Source organism: Perna viridis, chromosome 5 (assembly GCF_037379345.1).
Source record: "Perna viridis isolate PV_CMFRI_1.1 ecotype Kerala chromosome 5, ASM3737934v1, whole genome shotgun sequence".
NCBI lineage: Eukaryota > Metazoa > Mollusca > Bivalvia > Mytilida > Mytilidae > Perna > Perna viridis.
The window spans coordinates 2,613,106-2,628,257 of record NC_142449.1 but is presented as its reverse complement, the minus strand read 5'-3'; the positions used below and the strand labels follow the sequence as shown (position 1 = coordinate 2,628,257).

Sequence of the window (15,152 nt, the reverse complement as noted above, 5' to 3'; positions counted from 1 at the left end):
AACCCTTTTTTACAAAAAGAGGTTGCCAACAATTGTTTTAAACTATTTTGTGTTTTTTTGCCTTGAGAATATTTTGTATTTATTTTAATGAGTATCATTTTTTTCTCATGTTTCATAAAACTCCATCATTTCAAACTTTTAAGAAATCAACAACTTCATATTACAGTTTTGTCAACCTGAATTCTAATTAAATTGAAGATTTTAATGAGGCATCAGTTTTTTTTTCATCAGACTTAGTGTTGAGGAAGATAATTCAAATCTCTTCTGCATACAAGACTTCTCTTAAAATGATTGTAAGAATTACTATTACCTGAATGCAGATAAGACTGAGGAGATTTATGTTGGATGGCAAATGGAGCATCAGGTTTTCCTCCTTCTTCTGTCTGTGTACCCTCTGTGATAACATCATGTGTGATGTGATTCCAGGAAACTTTATGGAGGTTCCTGATGAGGAAATCTGGAATTCTGGAACACGGCTCTGATGAAATCCACACACAGAATCTGTTTCCTTTCTGTTTATCTTCTTGGGTTGCATCTAAATATAATAAAAATGAAGTATAATAGATTTAAGAGAAAAAATATAAGGGCATCTTACAACATTTAATGTAGAATTATAAGTAAAAATATAAGGTCAACTTACAAGATTTAAGGTAGAATTATAAATATTGAAATATTTCATTGGTCAGTGATGAGTAAATCTTTTATTTCTCAATCAAAATACGTGATTTAAAGAAAAAAAAAGTTTTCATAAAGTCTAAAAAAAAATTTCTAACTTAATTTGTATAAATTTTCTATTCTACTTTACTAAAATTACAGACAAACAACAGCATAAACGTAAAAATTTATCAATGTATAAAGTGATGTAATATTCAGTGTCATGAGATTATCTGATTTTATGTGCCACATATTCAGTGTCATGAGATTATCTGATTTTATGTGCCACATATTCAAAATAAATTGCTCAAATAGCAACCAATTCTGTGTGGCACTATTGACATACAACTCAAAAACAGCAAAACAAATCTCAAATCAAAAATACAAAATAAATCAGCAGTGAAATGATAATGTAATATACATTAAATAATAGCACAAAACAAGAGGCTCCCAGGAGCCTGAATCACTCATCTGGTTGAATTTTGCCTTTTAAAGACAATAAATTTAACAAGAAGTTGTCCAACAATTTTGATATAACAATAGTTATATATAGTCAAGTTATTGACTGAAAACTGTAAAAAAAAAAAGAAGTCATTTTTCCCCTATCAAGGGCAATAACTCTTACAAGGAGTCATCTGACAACTTTTATCCCTGAAGAGTTTTGTAGTCCTAATAATATGGATCCTTTCAGCTATTGAAAGACTTTGGCTAAACCTAACGGTTTTGCAGATATATGCGAAAAAAAACTAATGTCTGACCTATATGTTCTATTTTTAGTAACGTCTGTCATGTTTTTTGACGGATCAAAAATCCCCACTTCATTTCTATGCAGAATACACCAAGAAACATTTGTACCAAGTTTGGTTTTAACTGATCAAATAATGTCAGAGAAGAAGATTTTTGAAAGAAATAACATTAAAAATAGCAAAAATCAACATGACTCAACAATTTAAAACCAAAATTTGACCAGAGATAGATCTGATCATGCTGAACACTTTTATCCAGTCAGAATTTAGCTATACCTAATGGTTTTGGAGAAATATGCAAAAATCTGCTGTCTGACCCCTATGTTCTATTTGTGGTAATGGCGGCCATGTTTTTCGATGAATAAAAAATCCTCACATCAGTTCTATGCAGGACACCCCTAGGAACATTCATACCTAGTTTGGTATCAATTGGTCAAGTAGTGTCAGAGGAGAAGATTTTTGAAAGAAATAACATTAAAAATAGCAAAAATGGTTGAAAAAGGGCAATAATTCCAACATGGATTAAAACCAAAATTTGACCACAGAAAGATCTCATCATGCTGAACACTTTTACCTGTGTCAGCTAAACATTACAGTGTAGGAGATGTATGAAAAACTACCGTCTGACCCCTATGTTCTATTTTTAGTAACAGCGGGCATGTTTTTCAACGAATCTAAAATCCCCACATCAGTTCTATGCAGGATAACCAACGAAATATTCATAATAAGTTTGGTTTCAATTGGTCATGTAGTGACAATGACGACGGACGCCAAGTGATGGCAATAGCTCACATGGTGTTTGGCCAGGTGAGCTAAAAAAAGGGAAATTCACAAAGTAATGTGCACAATGGAGTAGAACATTCTATTACATGATGACAATAAAATAAAGAACATGACATGTACAATTTAGATACTGCAAATTCAAGAAATAATATGTGGAGGGGGAGATTTGTACTCATATTAACTTGGGTACGGCATTTATATTCGATAATTTCACACAGAGTGACAGCGAGGTGTTAAATGAGAATACATATGCAATTGTTAAATGAGAATATAAATGCCAAACCCATGTTAAAATGAGTACAAATCTACCCCCAGAAGGAATTACTTCTGTTTTAATATGACAAATACGGTAATTTTTGTGACAGAGAATGAAAAGAGAAAGTGCACAGGTGCTGAACGTGGGGTTGTACTGCCATATACTGTTTGACGATATGAAGACATCATATTAGAAAGGAAAAGTAACTCAAGGTGTAGAAGTACACACTATAAAAACTTTTCTTGGTTACATCTATTTTACCATACTTTTCCTTTCTGTCCTTTCTGTATTTAGGTATGTATTTTGGAGAAAATCATGCATTCATTTCCCACATAATCAAACAAATCAGTTTCATACAAAATCTATAGAATTTTTATTTTATGTGTTCAAACCATGACTGGTTGTGTAACAGATTCTGAATTAGTAACAAAAGTGAATTTGGTGGGTTTTTGACTTGCTCGAATCACCTCCTGTCTGATTTTTTTTTATAAAGACTGATACATAAATATTGATCAACTAATATTAGTTTGATATTCAATTCAAGGATAACATTAGGTTGTATCACATGACTGTTTTGGAGTATACATGTATGGTTTGAAACAGAAAGATACAGTCAGACAAAGCTGAAAATATATGTCAAACTGTATACCAAGTATCATTACAAATATCATTTTGGACTGTAAAATCTGGAAACATTAACAGATTTATTTTTGTGAATGAAAGGCCAAGCAGATAAAAAAAAAGGTAGACAAGACTTACTGACCAAATCCTTGAGGAAACCAGTCAGTTGATCTGTGTGCTCTTGTGATATGAAAAGAGGCAAATAATGTCTAAAGTGTGCCGAATAAAACTCTGTGAAACAAATCCTGCAGTGGATCACGACACATCTATTTATAGAAATAATACCCTTCTCCAAGGTAATAATAACTAACTCTTACTTCGTGATCTAGCTACCCTCACTAATTGTTTCTTGAGATTCAGGAAGAGTTTGTCATCTGCTAAATGTAGATTTTCTATCAGTACCCATCCATCATGTTTCTCAGCACCATCTATGGCCTCCTGTATCAGATACTCACATCCTTCACCAATCTTTACATGTTCTACCTTAGCACCTATAGCCTGTAAAAGGTCATACATATGTAGTTAGTGCCTAGTTCACATGTTCTACCTCAGCATCTACAGCCTGTGAAGGACATACATATGTTCAATTAGTGTGCAGTTCTCAAAAATATTATATAAAATACAATTAAACACAAGACTTGATAATTTTAGAAAAACCCTTTAAAACAAAATCCCAAACAAACTTTTAAGCTGACAGCTTTGAATACAATGTAATAATATGAAGGTATCAAATAACCTGAGCCATCTTGTACAGGACATCTACTGGCTGATCTGTCATTCTCAGTTTGGTCGAGTATGGTTTCAGTCCACTTGTAATACTAGGTGGCAGCAGTAGTAGTACACCCATTTGTCGCTTGGCATCCTTTAATGTGTCTGCCAGGTTGAAGTCTGATTGATCAGGGAGATTTAATGTTAAATGTTTGTTGACATAGTTAACAAGTGCTGTAGGTAGTCTGTCAGGGCGTAACATTCTTAGTAATAACAGTTGATGGAAATCTGTCATTGGCCCAAGGTCAGGTGTCTTAATATTCTCTGCACTGCCTCCAGAAGCTGGTCTTCTCTCTACAATTAAAAATAACAATAATTTAAATAGTTGATTAGACTACTCATAAAGGTTAAAAAATATCATTTCATTTTAGTTTTCCATTCCTGTATTTTTGGAATACATTCAGTTTGGAAATACAGCTTCATAAATGTTTTAATTTTAAAAGTTATCAATTATTTTAGCATTAGTTTATTGTCTTTCTGGCATATATTTATATTCTGTGTTAAAGATAAACCCTGAGTTCCTTTTTCAAATATTCTTCCTTTTCTATGCTTAATGCTAAGCCAGAATGAACATTTGTAATCTTGTAAAATTATCAGCTATTTTATTAATCACTGATAGTTAAATCAAGATACAATCTAAGGCTTTATTTCAGTGAGTTTTTTTTACAGAGTCACAACAAGGAAATTTTCTTACCAGAACTTTCACCAACAGCCAAGGGTAATGGTTCCTTCTCAGGGTGGGGAGATTTGTACCAAGCCTTCCACGACTCTGAATTCTGAGCAAAGTTGACGCAAAGACTATCTAATGGTCCTGGGAGGACAGACAATGCTAGGATATCTTCCCATTTCTCCTGGGGTAACCAGGTAGGTGGGTCATCCTTGTAGTCAAAGTCATTCAGAGTCAACTGCATTCCTAAACCTGGATTTCCTGTTATAAATAAAGCAATCATAATGATGAACAACTGATGCAAAGAGAGATAGAAAGTGTTCCTGATGACTTAAAATATAGAAACCTTATACCCTCAACCATTACCATAACTGAAATGCCTTATTTGATTGTGTTTGGCAAATTATATGTTGGATTAAAAAAAATGTAATGCCTAAATTACCTTGTAGTAAGAGAGACATTTCTTCATTAGAGAAATTCTCCATTCCTTCAGCCTCTATGTTCAGACATAGAAGTGTGGCAAACAACAAACAGTCTTCTTCATACAAGCTCCTGAAAAAGAAAAAAAGAAATAAAAATCAAAGGCTGAAGTCTTCAAAGAAGCTAATCGTGAAATGTTCTATGCCACTGATTTTGGCTTACTTTCAACATCCGAAATGGCATGAATGTGATATGCTCTAAAATCAGTTGACTTCGGCTAGAATTTAGGTCCCCTTAATATTATTACTCTTTCTTAACCGTGATGACTTATATAGTCAATTGTATTAAGCCCATGTGTCTGAGTTGGAAACTGGGTAATGTTCAATACTAACTGATCATTTCATTTTTTAATGTCAACTTCCCATTCACATACAAGCAAAAAACACACAAAGAACACGTTTGATATATAAGAAGAACATTTCGATCTCATATGAAGCTAGAACTATGAAGCTAAGACAGTAAAAACAGCACAGATCAGCAGGTTATTGTGGAGTAGTAATATATAATTATGCAAATCACATGCGAATGTAAAGTACTGAAATTATGAGTGCAAGAAATCGCTAACAACACACTGCTTTCAACATAAATTTGCATATGTTGTCATGATAGGTAAACCCTATGTACAAGAAGTTAATATCTGACAGCACAAAAAAATTGCTTACATTTGCATATCTATATAAAGCCACAAACCAAATTTGAAATTAATCCATTCATTGGAAACTGAGATAATTGGAATAAAAATCAAACAGATGGAGAAAGGTAATTCCAATATATCACCCACTAGCTGAGTGAGGGTATAATATTAGTTGCAGGATGAAAAGTATTAGATTCAATACAAACATGAACGTTCTGCATATTTAAGGAGGTATTCAACAAAATATATGTTTACACAACACTTTTCTCCTCATGTAATCATTTTCTATTAATCTTACTCTCTGATTCTCCTGTAGACCAGTCCAGTGAGCTTATCCATGACTTGTTTGATTTGATTGGCTGACAGTGAGGAGTACTCTACTCCCTCTGATGGTAATGGTACAGTCTCTGGTATCTCCAAGGGAGGTAACTCTTCTGATTCTGTGCCGGCTATCAGTTTCTGAGCAGCTGCAGTACTGGCAGAATCTCCTGTAATTCAGATTAGTGAAATTCAAAATATTGAATTGAAACATTTTTATATATTTATGCTTTAGCTTGTAAATATATTACAATATCATTTGGAAGGTAGTCAAATCAAATTATAAAAAAAAGTCATTTTGTCAGCTTGTAAATATATTGCAATATCATTTGGAAGGTAGTAAAATAAAAAAAAAAACTGAAAAAAGGCATTTTGCCATTTTTCCAATATCTGTTTCACATAAAACATTTAATTAAATAATAAAGTATATGTTATGAATAAGTTTTTACAAAGATCTGTACTGGTTGGTTTAAGAATTATAATTATTACTTTATCTTTAAACACATAGAAACAAAGCATAAAGAAAGGTGTGCATTGCTTTCTCACTCAGGGATCATTAATTAACTATTATCATGATAACAAAGTACAAAATAATCACTAAAATTTAGGATTTGTGTTTCACCAAGGGATGATAAGGGGAATAACAGTGCTCAAAAACTCTCTTGACAAACATATGCAGCTGTGAATGGGTTAAAACTTCCTTCAAAATAGATTCCTTGCAAAATTTGCAGATAAAACAGCATATTTCATTTGCCTCATAAACCAATTCAGAAACATGTGCTGACTATTAACAATGTGATAATAATAAAATTATCTCAAAAACATGAACTTCAATTAATCAAAAGTCACAAACATCAAAAGAAAATAGTTAAATTTCTGAAAATGTTTGAAAGTTTTCATATGAAATGATTTAACCAACACATGTCTCAGTAAAATAGTAAAACTGAAAACAGCTGTATCTCACCTTGTTTCTTAGCTCCTAGAATCAGCAATGGACATGTTTTATTTTATTTCAGTAACTGATTAATTAATAAAATAAACAAACACTATAATCTGTACAATATAATATTAACCTAACCTAAAAGTAACAAGGCAATAGAGTGAATCAAAGATTATAATGCTTCTAAAAGTTACCAATGTATAACTGGCAAGCAGTTGTTATTATAGAAATGAAACATCCATTTGGTTACTAGTTAGATCCACCTAGACATAAACAACAAGTATAGCTACTATTTTTTTTTAAGTTTAAGAGACTTTAAAATGTTTTATGTAAATCCTACCTTCAGTGTCTTCAAAGTCAGCCTCATAGTCTCCCTCAGCTTTGTCTTTCTTTTCATCATCATGTTTCTCAGGATTCTCCTGTCGTGATCCTTGTGTTGAAGTACTGCCCTGTCTGGCTTTAGGGGCAACAGTACTTTCATCATCATCTTCATAGGCCTTTAAGATAGAAATAAAGATTTATATTCCTCTTTATTCACTATTAATGCCTTAATTTCTCACAGTAAAAAAAATGAATAAGTCAACATTAAATCTTTGCTTTCTTCTGCACTCATGACTATGTTTTTTGTTATTTTGTTAGTCAAATTCAATATCCTATAATCAACATAATTTAAGTGCTATCTCTGCACAGGCAGTCAAATATTATTTTTCAAAGACAAATAGATATGCAATGATAAAAGGATTAAACTGACTTACTGAACCCTCATCATCATCTATCTTATAATCATCAGGGACGTCAGTTCCAACAGCTTCATCAAACAGTTCTAGGAAATATTTGAGTGAAAACTGGTACTCATTATGTACACTCTGTAAACTTCTAGTGATAGCAAATAACATGGCACCTCTCCTAGCCAAGGGAAATAACTCATCCTTCAAGTCATCTATGTCTGTCAAGAGTGATTGTGTTTCAGAAAGTCTCTTAGCCAACTGTATAAGACAAGAATAAAACCATTAAATACAATAAAAGATATATTTCTATGAAAATACTTAACTAATTAAAAACCTTCTTATTCATTTTAAGTAATGCTGGAAATTATTAAGGCATTGATAACCACGCTGGAGGAAGTAACTTACTGAGATTAATAACCACACTGGTGGAAGGGACTTACTGAGAATTACTACCACACTGGTGGATGGGACTCACTGAGATTAATAACCACACTGGAGGATGGGAATAAGTTAGATTAAAAACTACACTGGTGGATGGGAATTACTGAGATTAATAATTATGCTGGTGGATGGGACTTACTGGGATTAATTACCATACTGGTTGAAGGGACTAACTGAGATTAATTACCACACTGGAGGATGGGAATAAGTTAGATTAATAACTAAACTGGTGGATGGGAATTACTGAGATTAATAATTACGCTGGTGGATGGGACTTACTGCGATTAATTACCATACTGGTTGAAGGGACTAACTGAGATTAATTACCACAATGGAGGATGGGAATAAGTTAGATTAATAACTAAACAGGTGGATGGGAATTACTGAGATTAATAACTACGCTGGTGGATGGGACTTACTGAGATTAATAACTATGCTGGTGGATGGGAATTACTGAGATTAATAACTACGCTGGTGGATGGGACTTACTGAGATAAATAACCACACTGCTGGATGGGACTTACTGAGATTAATTACCAACTGGTTGAAGGGACTGAGATTAATTACCACACTGGTGGATGGGACTAACTGAGATTAATTACCACACTGGAGAATGGAACTTAATGAGATTAATTACCACACTGGTGGAAGGGATTTACTGAAATTAATGACTACACTGATGGATATAACTATATATAATATAAACAAACATAGTCCTGTAATGGACATGAATTTTGATCTTACCTCTATCTTTGCATTGGTTATATCTGTAATGAAGGTAAGAGCTTTAGCACTTCCTAACATGGCCTCCTGATTGGTCAGTACTTTCTCTTTTACAATATCTGACAACCTCAATAGTGTGTCTTTCTGTAACTGCATGTTACGTAGTGCTACTCTCTTCTCCTTGTAAAGTTCTGGTCTCATACGAGCAAAAGCTCTAGTAAGGAGATCCTCTGTCAGAGTATCATGGGAAACTCCATAGTTAATCATGCTGGTTGTTGAAGCAACCTCAGGGTTAAATCTGGGTTTAGGTAGTGGTGTAGACAGATAAAATCTAAAGTCCTGATGACAAAGAACTCTACGTCCACAGAATCTGATCATTCTTGGCTCTACAATCAAAACAGAGGGAATGAAAATCTCAACACTGAAAATAAAACTCAGATAAGTTTCTAAAATACTCTAAGACAATGTAGTAGATAAATAGCAGTTGCAGCAAAGCTCAGCTTTTATTGACAAAATGCATGTAAAATTTAAAGGATCGTCCCATCAAAACTTATAGTATCCCATGCAGCCTGAATATAAACAATATTTCTGCAATGCACCAGAGTGTTCTCATTTTCAGTACGTAACCAGACTTACCTTCATCTTCATCCTTAGGATTAGCTGTGTTTCTATGATGCATCAGAGGTGTAATAATGTTGTCTATATGGTTCTCACAGTTGTTGAGGATAACTGGCTTCCCTCTCATTATAGCTTTCTCCAGAGTTAAAATAACATGAGGATCTGACCTGTTGTTAGAAATAGGTACATAATAGTGAGAAACTTATTCACATCCTGACTGCAAATATTTCAAAATTGTACCTTTCGTTATTGATTTTAATGACAGAATTTTCTTTTAAAAAAGAATATTTAATTCTAAAATAATGTAAATTTGAAACTGCAATAATCACATAAATATATATATATTTTTTATCATTGATTCCAGTAAACGATTTATTTTATATATCCATAAACCATGTAGAGAGAAAAAAGTATCCACCAAACAAAACCATATAAATAAACACATGACTTGCATTGTATGAACAGTGTTAAAAAGAATAATTCTATGAAAAAAAAAAAGAAAAAAAAAAAGGATTTTTTTATATGTTGACAAATAATGTACAGAAACAATAACTACAACTTACCAACTGTTTGTAGTTTGTTGTTAGAATTGTCACAGCAACACAAACACACACAGGGAAAATAGAAACAAACAACTGTGTATTAGTTTATGGTTCAAATCATTCAATGTTAGAAGGGAAGCTATTGATCAGTTGCAAAATACAATAATTAAAAAAAAATCAATTAAAGGTACGACTTACAACTTTGAACTCAAACAAGTGAAAACTGTTAACATCACAATGAGGTCAGTGCCTGGTTTCATAAAAAAATCTCAAATTGAGACTTTCCTCAAATCCTTCGTCAACTCTTAATTCTGAACAACTGGATCACTTGAAACTGAAGATTTAAGGAAATTCTCAACTTGAGGTGTTTTTTTTAAGAAACCCAGGCCAGAGGAATTTATCATTATTCATTCAAAGTTAAAGCAAAGGTAAGAATGAAGGATTTTACTAACCGTGTCTCCATGTCAAGTGAAACCAGTTTACGTTTATTCATCAGTTTATTCAGACGTCCAAGCCAAGTAAATCCATCACCATTGGGATCTATCAGCATAGGAGGCCTCTGCCACGATGATATTAGAATAGCAGCATTTTCTAACTGTCTGGGACCGAAATCTGCAGTTTAAAACCATGATATACATAGTGTTTTGGTTAAAGGCTTAGCATCATGTGAGAAAGTAATTATGATTGTTGATGTGAATGAAATAAAAATTTCTTCTATAAAATATCTGTCCAAACTAAGGAACAATAATGGTGTATATCAATTACTCTATAACTTCACAATACTTGGGACCTTTAGAAAGGATCTTATAGAGAGATTTGTTTTCAATGATGTTAAAATCTTCCATAATGACATGACCAGAAGGACAATATTTGAATAGAGAGTTTTTGCAAGAACAGTCAGGTGGTTTAGCCTTGCAGAACTCAATCTCGAGGTCCTGGAACAGCCTTTTATAATTGATAATTTTGATGAAATAGGTAAAGTATAGGAATATGAAATAATTGGTATTGATTTGTCTTTGAAATACTGAGGAATTTTGTTTGTGATGTTTTTGTGATGGAGAATGTAAGCCAAATACACCTTTGTTGACAAATGGTAGTGGAAGAAATGATCATTTTTTCTTCATCTTGACCTTTTACACAAACTGGTTTAAAAAGCCTGTGGAAACTAGTACCCAAAATGATGGCCACAAGTCTGTATAATGATGAGGTAGGTTCAGAAACAGGAGCATAAAAACTTGTTTGGTAAAGGGAGTGTAGTGTAGTGAGAGGTACTCGAATGTGATGAAGTCCAAGAGGTTTTTGTATGAAAGGAAAATTAAAAAACGAATAACCTTTTCTCATCCAATCATTAAGGATGGTCTCTCCTACCAGTACTTTGATGAGAGATCCCACATATCTATTGTACTGTGTAGATGTTAGGACTGGGGATGTTGTAACATCGGTGGCATTGTCATCATCCTGCATCTCACTACTCTCCTCCTCCTGTATCTTATCTAAAGTCTTATCAGTCTTCTGGTCCTCCTCTCGAATTGATACTGATGATTCTAAAATTGAATGTAAAATCTTATAAAAATGTGAAACACATCCCTTGATACTGTCACCAAGACAAATAAAAAAGACTAGCCATCGAAAGCATTTTGAAGTTTCTCATGGTCTTCGATAGAAGCACATCATAAATTAAACTGCTGTCAAACAAACAGTGGACTTTGCCTACCGGAACTGTGAGTTGACTCAACTTTCATTTAAAATTTGAAAATGTAAAGCCTTAAACTGGATTATATTTCTCATGCAACCATCTGATTATAATCACCTTCTCTTCATGCATATCCACATATGATAAAACAACCTTCGCATAAAGTATCATCAAAATCCAATAAATTAAAAAAAATGCTCACTTCCATGAGTAACTTTGTTTTTTTTTTTAAGGAGAGGGGGTAGCTAAAAAAAAGTGAATAAATGCTATATGGATTTTGAAGCAATGGTTAACCAATTTGTAGAAACTGAAAGGCCAGGTGACATTTTACAATAAATAAGATGTTACAATTCAACAGTCACGGACCTTTACCACTTCCATTTTCTCCTTCCTTCTCTGTTTTCTCAATCTCTGATTTCTCGGGCTCATCAGTTTTCTCCTTTTCTCCTTCATCTTCACTTGCTTTCTCCTTGTTGTCTTCTTCTTCACCTTCACCTTCATCTAATTCCTCTTGATTCTCCTACAGATAAACAATTGTGAAAGATAGCACGAATATAAGTGAGCATTATATATCATCAAAAAATTATGCTTAAGAGAAAAAAATAGGATCAATTAAATGTTAACTAAGTGTAGCCCTGTCGTAATATTTAAGATATTCAAGCTTTAACACAATTCAAAATTAGTCTTGCTTGCACTTTTAATTTTCTCTAATCCTCCCACACTTTATCTGCAGATTCTCACTGACATTTAGAAAGACAGCACATGACAGTAAGTATACCTGTGGGTCTTCACCCTGTTCCTCCTCTCCTTGTGGTCCCATCAGAGCTGATGTGTAGTCTATATCATAAACCTGACTAGCACCAGAAGCTGTCTTCAGGAAATCTATTGACCAATCAATCACACGACCTGAACAATGAAAATAATTAAGTCTTACATAGTTACATGTAGATGTTTTCTTTTACATAAAATATAAATAAGTTACTATAATATTAAAAAAAAATACATGCACAATACAGAAAAGATTTAACATTCATTTCAAATATTATTGGCTATAAGAGATTTCCATGACATAGTATTGGACAATAAAATATTATAAAGTTAGTTGTATGAAGCCATGCAATGAAATCTTCAGTGGGTACTGAAAACAAGACCAATACATGTCTGGGCTTGCGTCACCGTCATGTATTTGTTAGTTTCTTCGATATGTATTTGAACAGTGTAGGTTACAAATTTCCATGTATAATGTCCAAATGATAGACTTCACTTATAAATTATACATCAACAACACCAACTGACACAGCTGTTAAATTACCTTTCAGTCCATCTATAGAGTCAATGACCAGTGGCACACCCCTTTCCCTGAGACAGTTTGGCCAATGTACTGTGAGCATCATTCGTCTAAAGTTATGATGGTATGGACCAAGGTAGGTACAGAACGCTGAGGCCATGGCACAACCTCCAGCAATAGATACCAACCGTCTCTCAAAGGAATCAAAGATCTGCTGACATCTCTGTCTCTCTCCTTTCAGAATCTGAAAAGAAAACAAGTTTTATAAACAGTCAGACTACCAAATGTATAGAGCTTGTAAGTTACATGACCACATAAAAGTAAATTTAATTACCATAAATGTGACAACAACGGGTCAGACCTGAAACAATCAATAAAGTAATACCTTTCGAAGTTTAGCTGCAGTTTCTAACATCTTTTTCATCTTTATACATTTCTCTTCCTGCTTGTTCTTGTCTATTGTGGCTTCCTCAAAACTTTTGGCCAGACCTTGAAGTCTACTTTCTAGATCCTATTAATTATATATAAGATTTCATTTAATAATACCTCTAGTATATACATTTAAAGAAAAAACACAAATCATTTAAGAAATGTTCAGAACTATTGCCTTTCATAAAGAGTGTGCAAAAGTTAATGTTATCTTAAGCTAATCAATAACTGTCCTTTTTTAACACACAAAATATCATTTGAGTTATGAGATGTTAGACAAGGATATCATATCACAGATTCCCTTTACCTTTCTTTTCTTTTCCAAGTTGGACATTCTGTGTTCTGCATCATCTACAGCTTGTGTTGTTTCCTTTACCTTCTTATGTAGGGGTTCAACCTTAGAAATCATCATTCTGTTGTACCATACAACACCCCTCACCCACCTACACAAAGAGCCACATGCTGAGTTCCCTGTCTTCTTCTCCAGAGTGTCAGGATCAAATGAAGCTTTCTTTAAGTAAGGTTCTACGAGGTTCAATGTTGACTCTGGTAACTGGTTCTTATCAAATACCATCATCTCATCTATAAATCTCTCTAAGTTAGCCATTTGTCTTTTAGCCCCTTTCTGCCAGGTCAAATCAGCTGATGGTGACTTTAATATCATAATAACAGCTGCCATAAGATCTTCAATATCCAGAGGAGGTTTACTCATACCCCTTAATTCCCCTAAGCTGTGTTTGTCAGCATTCATCTTCTGAACTTCTTTCATAGTATCACCATAAATCTGTGTTGTCTTAAACACAGCTCTTTGTTCTGCTATCTGGTACTCAGGCAAAAGCTGTTAAAAACAAATTGTCATGTGACTCATCTTTCTTTAAATAAATTGACAGATGAAGTCCTTCTGGTTTATTTTCAAAAACAAAATCTGCATTAAAAAATAACTATACTGTAAATGGACCAATTTTCAAAGATTCTGTCTAGTAAACAAAATTGTGGTTTATTTTCTGGAAACCAAGCACAGACTGACATACTAAGAAGTCAATAATTATTTGTCCCTTTTTAACAATGTTGAATCGGAAAAGAGAGACTGGAGTTTCTATGCTTAGAAAATATATACTAAAACTAAACAGTCTATTTGAAAGACAAAACTTACCTTCTTCAACCTTGATATTTTCTCCAATTGGGCTTTGACAACTTTGATCTGTTGTTCTGTAATGGCAGTATCCTGTCCAATCTGACAGAGGAACTTAACAGCACTCTGTAAGTAAACATATCACTGAACCATATAGGTTTGTACATGGTAGGGTAGGCTTTTATCGTGTCTATATTTATTATTAATTGGAAGCATTGACTATTTTCAATAGAAAATTTTACAATCAATTTTTTTGCAGTCTTCAAAGATAATGATTTTTATTTAGTATTTCTACAGAAAAATATAATAGTTAATTTCATGAAAATCCATCAATAAAAAGAAAAACAAAACAAAAATCAAACAAAATAAACTTAAATGTGTCTGTGAAGAATATTGATAACTTACAGCCTTTCTCTCCTCTAATACCACCATTTCATGCTCCAGTTGTTTCCTCAGTTTGATGGCTACTTCATTCTCACTCTTGATCTGGTTCAGTGATTTTGAAACAGCATCATTGATATCAATGATCTCAGAATGTTTAGCATCTGCCAGTGAAATGTACCTGGAAGGTATAGATAATGGCTAGTTTTCAGTCTCTATCAATGGAGGAAATATTGTCAGAAAAAAATGTAACATCACTAATGGACAAAGAAAAGATCATATCTACTTCACAAAATGGGCAATAAATTTA

The 15,152-nt window shown here is 33.2% G+C and overlaps 1 protein-coding gene across 7 annotated transcripts in view; it reads right to left on the bottom strand.

The window, feature by feature from the left end:
- LOC148615598 (uncharacterized) overlaps window positions 1–15,152 on the bottom strand; it is a 78,349-nt gene that overhangs the window by 9,871 nt on the left and 53,326 nt on the right. For 6 of the 7 annotated variants that reach the window (XM_088581986.1, XM_088581992.1, XM_088581991.1 and 3 more), the window contains 20 exons: window positions 14,867–15,023; window positions 14,483–14,587; window positions 13,637–14,167; window positions 13,286–13,411; window positions 12,925–13,144; window positions 12,391–12,518; window positions 11,979–12,132; window positions 11,251–11,463; window positions 10,372–10,531; window positions 9,396–9,544; window positions 8,781–9,145; window positions 7,623–7,853; window positions 7,208–7,364; window positions 6,892–6,906; window positions 5,908–6,097; window positions 4,938–5,047; window positions 4,523–4,756; window positions 3,797–4,122; window positions 3,378–3,558; window positions 311–535 (listed from right to left, as the gene is read on the bottom strand). In XM_088581986.1, coding sequence (XP_088438112.1) covers window positions 311–535; window positions 3,378–3,558; window positions 3,797–4,122; window positions 4,523–4,756; window positions 4,938–5,047; window positions 5,908–6,097; window positions 6,892–6,906; window positions 7,208–7,364; window positions 7,623–7,853; window positions 8,781–9,145; window positions 9,396–9,544; window positions 10,372–10,531; window positions 11,251–11,463; window positions 11,979–12,132; window positions 12,391–12,518; window positions 12,925–13,144; window positions 13,286–13,411; window positions 13,637–14,167; window positions 14,483–14,587; window positions 14,867–15,023 — 3,977 coding nt within the window. The remainder of the gene's footprint in view (window positions 1–310; window positions 536–3,377; window positions 3,559–3,796; window positions 4,123–4,522; window positions 4,757–4,937; window positions 5,048–5,907; window positions 6,098–6,891; window positions 6,907–7,207; window positions 7,365–7,622; window positions 7,854–8,780; window positions 9,146–9,395; window positions 9,545–10,371; window positions 10,532–11,250; window positions 11,464–11,978; window positions 12,133–12,390; window positions 12,519–12,924; window positions 13,145–13,285; window positions 13,412–13,636; window positions 14,168–14,482; window positions 14,588–14,866; window positions 15,024–15,152) is intronic. The other variant, XM_088581988.1, reaches the window with a different exon arrangement.